Consider the following 13263-nt stretch of genomic DNA (forward strand, 5'->3'; position numbering starts at 1 on the left):
CCGTAGTACAGCATCAAAATGGCATCTACGTATGACTCACGTTACAAGCAGCGTGCTTTTATTGAATTCTTGTATGCAGAAAAAGAAACGATGACGAACATCCATTAATGTTTGCGTGCAATATATGGCGATGCTGCAATTGATAGGATTACAGGAGGGCGATGGGTAAAGAAAGTTATAGCCTCAGGTAATGCAGAAACAGATCAGTCATGCTTGGGACGACCTGTCACAGCCACTGCTCCAGACATGCTGAACCGTGCGGATGTCATTATTTGTGCCGTTTGGTGCATCACAACTCAACAATTGGCTCTACAGTTGTCAGCATTGGAAGTGGGTCTTCAATGAACGAGACTCTCGGATATTCAAGGAGGTGCTTACGATTCGTTCAATTAATGCTCACAGCAGACCACAAGATTCAAAGAACGGCCATTTCATCTGAATTGCTGGAGAATTTTGAAACCAATGGAGAGGCCTTTCTGTCATGGATTGTTACACAGGACAAAAGCTGGTTGCACCACTTTGCACCACAAATAAAAAGGCAGTGCATGGAGTGGCATCATCCTCATTCACCACAAAAGAAGAAATTCAAGACAACCCCCTCTGCTGGAAAAGTCAAGGTGACAATCTTCTGGGATTGTGATGGCGTCATTCTCGTGGATGTGATGCCAAGAGGGTCAACCATCAATTCACAGGCATACGTGAAGACTCTGAATAAACTCAAGAACCATTTCCGACATGTTTGGTCGGACAAGAATCCAGCGGAAATCTTGCTCCAACATGATAATGCACACCCACAAAAGTCTGAGAACCAGGGAACACATCGCCACATTGGGTTGGATGTCATTGCCTCATCCACCCTACAGTCCAGACCTGGCGCCCTCGGACTTCCATCTCTTTGGGGCACTTAAAGATTCTCTAGGAGAAACACACTTTGAAGATGATGAGAGTGTTAGTCATGCAGTGAAAATATGGCTGTGCCTACAGGACAAGACGTTTTACCAGCAGGGAATACATGTTCTTCCACAATGTTGGCGTACAGCCATAGAATGTGATGGAGACTACAAAGAAAAATTCTGACTCTTAGCAATAAATATTTCTGAGAAAAATAAATGTGGGGCATTACTTATTAAATGACCCTCCTAATTTGAGACAAAAAATTAGGCACTTTTCTCAGTATTTCACCAGTTAAATCACATCCCCCATTATGCAAAATTATCTTCCCCCTCCACCAATTGATCAAGTCAGTCCATCCAAGCCTGCCTATAGCACAATAATGTGCACAATCAGTACTGAAGCTGGAAGGCAGAAAAATACTAGTTTGAATTTTACACATAATACTTTAGTAATGTGAAAAATGTTTACCATTGAGGACTGGTAGACATCTTATAAAAGAAATAATAAATTACTTTTGAGCTGCATTAGTCACTATGCCCTTATCTTATGAGATGATATGCACACAGTAAGCACAAAATGAAAACTTTACAGACAGCACACAGGTGGCTGCAAGGACAGCATTTTTCTCCACATATTCATAGTGGTTGTGCAGCAACTCCACCAATTTTGGAAGAGAGAGACCTAGATGAAACTCTGTTACCTTTATAGTTACCATGCTATAGTTATCATGCTATGAATAGTTGTAGAATTCAGGCACAGAAATTATTATCAAGCCAACATGACTTTTTTTAGCATTACAAAACTAATTTAACTTCTTGGATTTGAGCATACACTTACTGGAATATATCACAATGTGAGTGGAGGATCCCTTTCAATTGTATTTCAAAGTCACCATTTTGTTGCAAATAATTGCTTCATATCATTTGGAAAGAATAATTTTCTGTTTCAAAAGCTATTTATAAAGTGCAACGCTAGTACATATGCTCTGACTCAAAACAAATTAATGAGAATTTTGTAGATAGCCTGCTTTGGTCAGTGGTGATACACAGAGGCACTCTAAAACGTGTGATCCATCCATTTAAGAAGGTGTTTGCAATAGTTTCAACAGTGGTGTCAACCACAGGAAAAACTTCCAACCAAAAGGTGAAGTGGTCCATGGCAGTTTAGACAGTAGGTGTTTCCTTCATATAGTGGTATTGGTCGAACAGTATCTATGCGAGCATGTTCAAATCTTTAGGCAGGTGAAGTGCCAAAAGATGCACTGACATGGTAGGGGTTAATATCATCTTGACAGGCCACACACTGATGCACTAAACTTTACAGTCTCTGTCTATGTTCAGCCAGTTCACTCAGGCCAACATCTACTTAGGTGATCTCTGTTAAAGCATTGCAGTCATAGCTATATGAAGCAAGACAGGAAAGTGATCACAAGTGTAATCATTGGCCACTTCCCATGTAACAGCATTTGTGAGAGCAGAAGAATGTAGGTAGAGATTTATAATGGAGAATGGCCCAGTGGCTGTGCAGCAGTACGTCATTTCCCCAATATTAAGTATGCAGATGTCCTCTACCACTAGGAGCCTCTCAATTACCAGACCTTTGGGCTAAAAGGGCCCTGGGGCACATGGTATGTACTGATGTCACCAAGTAACAGGAATGGGTGGGGAAATTTTGCATGAGATTAGTGCCATGCTGTAAAGGGGTTCCTGTCGTGCTATGTTGACAGAACATACTATAAGGTGAGATGGCATATATACTGCTACTGCACCCCCTTGTAGCTCAGTGATGAGGGAATGTGAAAGTAGTGACATGTTCCATTGATGAACACAGCTATACCACCCTTTGCTTGGTTCATTGTTCACACAGGTTATCCTTGTTGTGAAGACCATGTAATAGTAACAAAGGATTACCCATGGCTTTTAACAGCATTCCCTGAAAACATACAAATATAAGCTTTTCTTATTCTAGCAGTTTTAGTTCATCTGAATGTGTCCTAGAACTATTAACATTCCACAGAAGGATGGGAGTCATTTTAACCACTGTGTTCAACTCTTGCCAAATTCTGTAGCCTAGGATGGGAGTTAAAAATGTTGGGAGGAGGAGTAGATGGACTTGGTAGATCGTCTAAATGTATTTCCAGATCCATCACACATTCTTCCCCATCAAATGTTAGTGAAGCACTATGTTTAAAGTGTTGATATAGTCTGGTCTGGTCTTCCAGTTCAATGGTTTCTCTTCCTGTGAGGAGTGTGGTTAAAACACAGATATCAATGTCTCATGACAAGATTTCATTTTTGGGCAGGTAGTCATTTGCTTTCCCTTTGTATCCAATGCTTGTGGTCAGCCAAGTGAATAAATGTAGCAGCACCTCGAGATGCATCTACAATCACAGATGGACTTTGCCTCAAAGCATCAGACTTGGCCACTGCTGTATGAACATAGATGTTCTAGCACATATACTGGTGTCTGCATTGAGGCATCAGACTTACAAACTTATTGCTTCAAGATGGTAGAGAAAGAGATTGTGAATGTTCGATGCTGCATAGCCTTGAAGATTTTTTTTTTTTTTTATTTTTTTTTTAACCTCCAAGTTTGGTAACCATTTGATGTCCTGAAGTTCCTGAATCTTCTGTTGCTGTACACAGACAGTACATTCCTTTGCCTACAATGCATCTGCATTGGAGTAGTTAACATAAGATGGTTGGGTCCACAGTCAGTCTGGACCATGAGCATCTTCAACCACATCCTCCACAGGTTGACTTCCCTTTGAATGCAGGAACAGGGTGTCCAAATCTCTGGTACTGAAAGCAGTGCATCAGACTAAAGACATACGGACAGGCTCAAAGATGCATGCATGAATCCATCCAGCCTTTATGTATTGCAGATGAAGTAGAGGTGAATATGAAAACAAATGTTTTTTTCTGATTCACCACCCACTTGTTTCAACATGTTTCTCACATTAATTCTACTTTTGCTTTGTCATTCTGCCAAAAATTCATTGGGGTCTAGATACATAAGGTCACTACTTGGTATGTTCCCTCTGCTGTAACTGAGGGTGTTACGCATTTCAACTGCTACACAATATTCCTCAAGTTTGGTGCTGTGCAGTAAGTTAGGCACTTGACTGAATGTCATTGTCTCTATTAACAGGATACCTTTCCATAAACTTTTAATAGACTTATGGGCAACAGCAGATTCCTCCAAATTCTCTTGGTTATTGAACGGGGTTATCATCTTGAATGTGTCCACTTTCCTCTTGATAATAATGACGACATTATGATGCATCACCATTGTTCTGTTACTGTGATCCATCAGAAATAGATGTATCAATTGGGCTGTCCAACCAAGATCTCTTTATGGAGTGGGTGGGAAAACCATCCACACTGGGAGTTTCAAGTTAGTTGTTGTTGTGAGACATTTTGGTCCCATGAGATGCTAGGGAATCATTCATCCATTCACACAAAGATCCACTTGCCTAGGTAAGCCTTTTACAGCTTAGGTGTAGCAAATTAATTAATTTATTTTATTTTTTTCTCACAGGTTTGCATCATACTCAGGATCCAGGCAGTTAAGCCAATATCCCCATTCCATAACACACAATTTTCCGTCACCACATCACACAGTGGTTGATGAAGCACGCCCAGAGTTTATGGTTACAGGGGACTTGTGGCACTTACCGAACCCCAGCTCAGGAACCTGGGAGCAGCAAATCCATACCCAGTCACAATGACTGAGCTCCCTGACATGCACACCATTTATTATGACATGGGGGCGACATGTGGCCTATCAAATACCATGGATGCGGCAAGCACTATCACCCATTTTTTGAACACGATGCCGATATGGAATGCCTCACATGAATGACTCCTACACCACAATCCCTCCCCCATGCTGCCCTATGCATCTTCCTTACCCCCACTGTGTATCCCCACTATCTATCCCAGCTAGATTGCTGCTCATATCAGATGCATGTTCAGTTGGGCCTTGGTGCCTGGAGACAGTGACCGCGCGCGCTCGCGCGCTCAGAAAGACGAAATTGCCCTCAGAAAGACGAACTTTTATCGCTCTTTTCTATGTGCAAAGCACTCGAGCAAAATAGACCATGCAAAAAACGTTTCTGAGATAAGTCAAGTCAAGGTGGGATTGAACAAGGGCTCTGTAGAGCTGCAGCAGCATAAAGAGATCTTCACCCCAGTTGGTGTTGCTCACACAGTGGAGGGTATTGAGGTGCTGCCAGCACTTCTGCTTAAGCTGATGAAGGTGACTGGAAACCGTGGGCTAGAGCCCATGACTGCACCTTGTGGATGGCTCCCTGCAGGAGTCCGTGGGCCTGACGCAGGGGCAGTGAGAGGAAGATGGGGAAGTGGTCACTACCACACAGGTCGTCATGTGCTCTCCAGTTGATAGATGGAAAAGTACAGGGCTGCAAATTGATAAATCGATGGCCGAGTAACTACCATGAGCCTCACTGAAATGTGCGGTGGCCCCAGTATTTAAGAGGCAGAGGTTGAACTGAGACAGTAAAGTTTCAACATCTCTGCCTAAGCCAGTAAGCATGGTGTCACCCCACAAGGGGTTATGGGCATTAAGATCTCCCAAAATTAGAAAAGGTTCAGGGAGCTGATCAGTCAGTGCAGCTAATACATCCAGCGGTAACGCACCCTCTAGAGAAAGATATTCACTGCAGACTGTTATTTCCTGTGTTGTCCATATTCTGACAGCCACAGCTTCAAGAGGGGTTTGAAGGGGCACAGCTTCACTACAGACCAAGTTTAGGACATAAACACAAATTCCACCTGACACTTGATTATAGCTGCTACGGTTCCTGTAATATCCCTTATAGCTGCAGAGGGTAGCGGTCCGCATTGCCAGGAACCAGGTTTCCTGGAGGGCAATGCAGAAATCAGGTGTAAAGCTTAACAGTTGCTGTAGCTCAAGTAGGTGGTGGATAAAACTGCCGCAATTCCACTGGAGGATAATGTCATCGTGAGACTGGGAAGGCATGGAACATTCAATGAGGCAGTTTATGCTGGGCAGTGACCCACCTGCTGCCACCGACTTATTGCCTGAGCATTCTATATCCATTGTGCCTCAGGGTTCGGCAAGATGTAGGTCCTCAGAGGACACCAGAATCTCCACCTCATCTGCAGACACAGAGTTTGTAGGTAATGGTGGTGTGGGTGCCACCACAATTCCTTTGGTCTTGAGGATCTTCTTTTTGGATTTCTCTCACTGATCCTTGGGTTTCCCTGGCTGGGAGGACCTCACTGATTCAGTGCCTGTGACTGAGCATGAGCGTGAAGCCCTATGACCAGCTACTTTTCGGCTCTTCAGCCACTAGCGGGTTCATCTTTCGCACTAGCAGAAACTTGGGAAGGGAGTGACCCAAGGAACCCCTTCCTAGCACGAGGAGCCGAAGAAGACTTGTGCTTCTCCAGCGCAGAAATGGGGACTGATACCCTGAGCGTTTGGGGGGGGGGGGGGGGGGTGTTGTTCCCGAAGTAGGTGGTGCAGGAGCACCAGGGAGGGAAGTGCACACCACAATCAAGGCGGCAGGTGTAGTCGTCTGGATCTGAGAGGTGACTGGGGTTGGCGGAGCTGATGGGGCTAGAACTGTCGTATCGGTGGCGTAAGACGATGTCATGCGTACAGGATGTAGCCATTCAAATTTCCTCTTAGCCTCAGTGTAAGTCAGTTGGTCCAGGGTCTTGTACTCCTTGATTTTCCTTTCTTTCTGGAGAATCCTGCAGTCAGGTGAGCAAGGCGAATGGATCTCTCCACAGTTGACACAGATGGGAGGTGGGGCACAAGGAGTATTGGGATGTGAAGGACGTCCACAATCCTGACAGGTGACACTGAAAGTACAGTGGGAAGACATATGGCTGAACTTTCAGCATTTAAAGTACCGCATTGGGGGAGGGATTCGGAGCTTTACATCACAGTGGTAGACCATCACTTTGATCTTCTCATGTAATGTATCACCCATGATAGCCAAGATGAAGGCACTGGTGGCAACCTGATTATCCCTCAGACCCCAGTGGACGCACCAGACAAAATGGACATCTTGTTGCTCTAAATTGGCGTGCAGCTCATCGTCAGACTGCAAAAGAAGGTCCCTGTGAAATATGATACCCTGGACCACATTTAACCTATGGGCATGAAGGTTACAGAAACATGGCCGAGCTTGTCAGAAGCGAGTAACACCCGTGACTGGGCAGAGGATGCTGTTTTGATCAATACTGACTCAGAGCGCATTTTGGACAAGCCCTCCACCTCCCCAAACTTATCCTCTAAATGCTCAACAAAAAACTGACAATTCATCGTCATGAAAGATTCCCCATCAGCTCTTGAACATACAAGGTGCTCGGGAAAATAAAAGCCACTGCCATCATTAGTCTGACGTTCCTCCCATGGTGTGGCCAGGGAGGGGAATGATTTGGGGTCATACTTCAGTACGTTGAATTGAGCCCGGGAACACTTAGAGACTGCTGGCGTTTGATCACCAGCAAGTGATGATGTGGTACGCTTTATTGCACGTCATCCGCCCTGATGCCACCCACTCCGATGAGGGGCGCTCCCCATGGGTGCCACCCAGCCACAGCAAAGGCCACCTGGCAGGATGGTCATTGCCAGGAGTCCCGATCCCCCGGGGGGCCGGGCATCTACTCCTCGGCATACATGGGGAGTTAATGGCGCAGGCATCAGCAGATCATTCCCTGTGTGGTCCAGGGGCTACAACCAACAGGGTACATGGCGGCCCCACCACAATGGACTGGCTACCATGCTGGATATCAGGTGCAACCAAGCAAACAAGTCCATTATCATTGGGAGTGTAGAAACCGATACTGCACCGTTGATGGAAAAATACGCACCCAGGAGGGTGACCTCGCCCAACTGTTGGAGAATGAGCAGAAGTGCAGATCCATGCTGACGAAGGATGATATGTCTCGGCACATGATGGATACTATGCACCATGTAAGGCAACTTTCCCCAATTGGCTTGCTCTTCGGGAAAATTTTGAAAAATGGAGGTCAACCCCTGCAGGGGATCATCACATAAAGGCCAAAATGTGCGAGACTCCTTTTAGCCACCTCTTACGACAGGCAGGAACACCTCGGGCCTATTCTAACCTCCAGACCCACAGGGGAACCTATTCATGGACCATCCAGAGGCAACCTTCCTAAAAACCCAGAATCCTAAACCTCTCACCTGATTCAGATTCATTGATGACATCTTTGCTATCTGGATCGAAGGTGAGGACACCCTATCCACACCCCTCCAGAATCTCAACTTCTCCGCCATTTGCTTTAAATGGACTACTCAACCCAGCAAGCCACCTTCCTAGATGTTGACCTCCACCTCACAGATGGCTACATCAGTACTTCCATCCATATCAAACCTACTAACTACCAGCAATAAATACCTCCACTTCGACAGCTGCTACCCGTTCCATACCAAGAAGGCCCTTCCATACAGCCTAGACACCTGTGGTCGTCGCATCTACAGTGACAAGCAGTCCCTTTCAAAATATACCAGGGGTCTCACTGAAGTCTTCACTGACCATAATTATCTTCTCAGCCTTGTACAAAAACAAGTCTTCCACGCCTTATCTTTTCAGTCTCCCACCACCTCACAAAGTCCCACCGTCCGGCCATAGCGGAGCATTCCCTTCGTATCTCAGTACCACCCAGGACTGGAGCAATTGAATTAAATTCTCCAGCAAGGTTTCGATTACCTTTCGTCATGTCCAGAAATGAGAAACGTCCTGCCCACTATCCTTCCCACTCCTCCCACAGTGGTATTCTGCCATCCACCGCACCTACACAATATACTCGTCAATCCTTACACAATCCCTGCTCCCGGTTCCTTACCTCACGGCTCATACCCCTGTAATAGACCTAGATGCAAGACCTGTCCCATACATACTCCCATCACCACCTACTCCAGTCTCGTCACTAACATCACCTATCCCATCAAAGGCAGGGCTACCTGTGAAACAAGTCATGTGGTCTACAAGCTAAGCTGCAATCACTGTGGTGCATTCTATGTTGGGATAAAAACCAACAAGCTGTCTGTCCACATGAATGGCCACAGACAAACTGTGGCCAAGAAACAAGTGGACCATCCTGTTCTCGAGGCACGCTGACCCACACAACATCCTTAATTTTAATGACTGCTTCAAGCCATCCATATGGACCCTTCCCATCATCATCAGCTTTTCTGAATTGGGCAGGTGGGAACTTTCCCTGCAATACATCTTACATTCCCATAACTCTCCTGGTCTCAACCTTCATTAGTCACTATCCTCACCCATCCAGCCCCTTCCCCATTCCCATTCTAGCACTACACAGCCGTCATTCCACCACCACACCCAGTCTCTTTATTTCTCTCCTTTTCTGCTCCTTTCCCCGACCCACCTCTCCCCTGCCTACCGTCTAACCTGCAGTACTTCCCTGTCTGCCATCCCCACTATATTATCCCCCCCCCCCCCCGCCCCAGCTTCCTCCTTACCTCCACCTAGTCGTCACTCCAATCATGCCATGGTGCTGCTGCTCACAGTGTGCTTTCAATTGCCTGAGACTGCATATGGTGAGCAGAAAATTTTCTTCTCATACTATTATTACTACATTGAGGTTACATACAATATAAAAAGCTCTTTGTAGTAAAAGTTGTTATATAAATAACTTATAATGTGTAACAAGTGTCAAAAATGGAGAGTATATATTTTGAAATTATTTAGACAAATATGAATATCTAAGCCCATGGCAGACAAAGGTAGAAAAATCTCTTTCGCATAGTCATTTCTTTGTACTATGACGAACTTTTTCACTTTATTCATAGTGATGAGTACTCCGTTTCAATTCATTCAAGGAAAATGATTTCAATGACTTACATGTAGCTTCTTTGCTTGTGACCGTACTTGTAACAATTCACGAATTGAATCAATGAAACCCTGGTAATGGTAGTTACACATTCGTTCTATGTCTTTGTCATGATTCTTGATGCGAGCGTCAAGGCGCTCCATAAATTTCTGATGTTCATCTCCGTCATAAATTGCCCTGAAACATAATTGCAACCATTAATAAACTGTCTGGCTTATAGGTATGCTCTGATTCACAGAAGGTAGATTTTCATCCCTTTCCAGTATTTTGGAGAAACACAACTTCAGTAGTACAAATTATCTTTCAATATCTGGTTGATAATGGATGATAATGAATTTGACTCAGTATAACTTAAAACAATGTGGTGAGAAAACATTCAGTACTGTAACATAACTTGAGGAATACAGTCTCAGTTTTTTTCAAAATGCACATTCTACATGAGACACAAAAGGAGAGAGAATTGTCAAATGTGCATCCAAAGTTCTTCTCAACATGAAAATAAAATAACTTGTTAATAATTGAAAACTGTCTACAGCTTCTTACCAAACAAGATGATTCTCTATATTTCCATCTACATCAGGCAAATGTAAAGTACAAAATTATAAGCTGAGGAAAGGAACATATAAAATACACTAATATTTACAGGAAGAAGAAAGATATAAACTGAGCTCCATATAAACAACATAAAGCTGACTAACATTCATAGTAAAAAAGTGGGTTTACAAAGACAGGAATTCAGTTTAGCCCTGCATAATAAAATTACCAGCATCTACGCAAAACCCGACCATAAAATAGTCCATATGGCAACAGTTGCGGAGTATTCACACAGAAATAATTCTCTACTATAACGCACAGACAAAAACTATCTAGAACAACACCATAAATGACAGAAAATATTGTTATTCAATACTGTGAAGTGCTTTGAATGCTAAGAGGAAGGAGTAGAATTTCTTTACACAGATTTCACAAAACTTTTTTTCTTACAGCTAGATTATTTCTAATGTTGTCCTACAGAGAAAACATTCTTAAGTCTGTTATTGCCAGTGACCATCTAATACTGAGTTCAGTGAGATAATTTTTCAGATGTGGATACAATTTTTTACTTATCAAGTTCCCACCTAGGTCTGATTGTATTTCCTGTCTTGCAAATCTATCAACACATACATCACTGTTTTACTTTTTTCAACAATGTGTTTAATGTGTTTTGCCAAAAATATTCTAATCTTCATTTTTTATGATCTGTGAATTATTTTTGCTGTTCTTTCAGGACGTCACAGTCAACTGCTTATAGCTATTACAAAGAGCTGCAGAACTCATTACTGATGGTGTATTACGACTCATTTACAATATGGGATCATAAACATCAATTCTGGAAAGAATGAAGAAGGATCATATTTCTTCACTAAGACATACACGAAACAACTGTCTCTAGTGTGAAACATGTCTATTGACAATACTAGCCCTTTAGCCTGTTGAAGGTAAGTACTTGTCAGCAATTCTATCTCAGAATTTATTAGTTTCATTGAATGAATTTTCCAATGATATAATTAACTGTCTTACTGTTAACTTCTACTGAAATACGCAAATAAATATAAATACAATGAAAACCAAATGAAGATGCCTTTTCTTGTGGCCTAACTACATGTATGGTAAAGATTATTGCAGTAACAGTGCTACAACTTCAATAAATTTCTCAAACAAATCAAGAACACTGTATCATATAGCTTATCTATACAGCGATTACCAGGGATGATATACAAAGACTGCCTCCTTCAACATCTTACTATTGCTTTAAATAATGTTCTCTGTCTCTGAGACTGTAAGGTAAGCATGAGCAAAATTTTAAAAAAATGACACAAACAGTGTGAATGCTCAATCTGGCATAATTTCTTCAATTTTTGTTCCCTAGTCACAGCTGATGATCGAAACCACATCAAAGGAAACCACATGTCCTTCAGATTTTGACCAAAAAAAAAAGTGTGTGTTAACATTCCCTCATTCAGCATTTTCAAACTGTCTTTGAGTTCATCTGCACAAAGACTGAATGTTATTTTACTATCTATCTTTATGTCTTGTAATTGATATAGTAAAGATTATGATTGTCATCTATATGATGTACATGTTCCAAGAAAGTGACTGACACGAGACTGCACCCAAATAAGGCATCTCCATTTTTTGCATATTCTGTGATGACAGAACTTTGGTTTGACCTGATCATCAGAACTTCAGGGCTGATAATTTTTTGAACCTTGGTTGAAGCAGAGAAAAGTAAATCAAAAGAGTCAACACACTATTCATTTGGCATTGAAAAATAATGAAGGAAGGAGAAGAAAACCTGAAGAGTCTGCTATGATGAGGTATGACCTACTAGCATTTCAATGAACTGTGTTATTGGTGTAAAAGAGAGTGATACAAAAAAATCTATGACAAAGTGGAGATCTCAATTGATAAAATATTCAAGTAAACCCACTACATTATTTTGAATACCTCTTATTGAAGATCTGTGAGATAGTGAAGATTTTCAGCAAATTGTCGCCATAACTACTCACAGTTGTCTCAAGCTCAATCCAGATGAGATTTTGGGATTGAAACCTGAGAGCAAGAAGGTATTTTCCACTGCAAACATGTTGCAAAGGAAACTCATGCATATTTATCAACTATCTTATGAAGATTAAGTATGGCGAGGGGCGACACAGATTCACACTGAGCCTCACCATAGGATAAATTTCATAAGACCTATTTTCATGTCCACAACTACCAAGCTTGACTACAAGGATCCAAATCATCCACCCTCTTCTTTAGACTTTATTATTAAAACAACAAAATATTTCCTAAATTCATTTCATGAAAATCTAATAAACACTAGGTCTTCATGACACATTAGAATATTGTGATTAGATAATATGTGCATTAAGCACCAAAATTATTTGGTCAGCTCCAAATAAATTGTTCTTAGTAATCAGTTTCTGTGCCAGAACATTGCCCCCAATGTCATCTTCTTTCAAAAAGTGTCTACACATTACTTCATTGATATCAATGTAAAAGATGTTTAACTTACAGTACTTCCACACCAAAAGGAAATTTTTCAAAATTTTCTTCAAAGCTGTTCCGAATGAAGGTCACATTTGGTTCATCATCAAAATATGTGTTACTTGACATACTGGATGTATTCTAGTAAGACACAAGCAGTAAGATACAAGCTGTTTGTTTTTCACACAAATTAAAAACTGTAAAGCTCAGATTTATGATAAAACATTTCATTTTGTTCAATCTTCTCTTCACTGTGCAACAAACAAGCGTGCACTGTACTGTGGCACTGAGTTTAAGATAAGGTTGTATCACTTCCTTCCTGTACAGTGGAAATGCTTCCCTTTATCTCTGACTGCATCCACACAAATATCAGCTGCAACCAGTCAACACACAATTTATGTGAAGTGATTTTATGTCTTCCAGAGACTGTTCGAATGACAGAAAACTGGAAATGTCT

The 13263-nt window shown here is 42.2% G+C and overlaps 1 protein-coding gene across 3 annotated transcripts in view; it reads right to left on the minus strand.

The window, feature by feature from the left end:
- LOC126166427 (exocyst complex component 6B) overlaps positions 1–13263 on the minus strand; it is a 158368-nt gene that overhangs the window by 130962 nt on the left and 14143 nt on the right. For 2 of the 3 annotated variants that reach the window (XM_049920404.1, XM_049920401.1), the window contains exon 2: positions 9788–9953. In XM_049920404.1, coding sequence (XP_049776361.1) covers positions 9788–9953 — 166 coding nt within the window. Of the gene's footprint in view, positions 1–9787; positions 9954–12834; positions 13084–13263 lie in introns of those variants that run through there. The other variant, XM_049920403.1, reaches the window with a different exon arrangement.

Source organism: Schistocerca cancellata, chromosome 1, assembly GCF_023864275.1.
Source record: "Schistocerca cancellata isolate TAMUIC-IGC-003103 chromosome 1, iqSchCanc2.1, whole genome shotgun sequence".
NCBI lineage: Eukaryota > Metazoa > Arthropoda > Insecta > Orthoptera > Acrididae > Schistocerca > Schistocerca cancellata.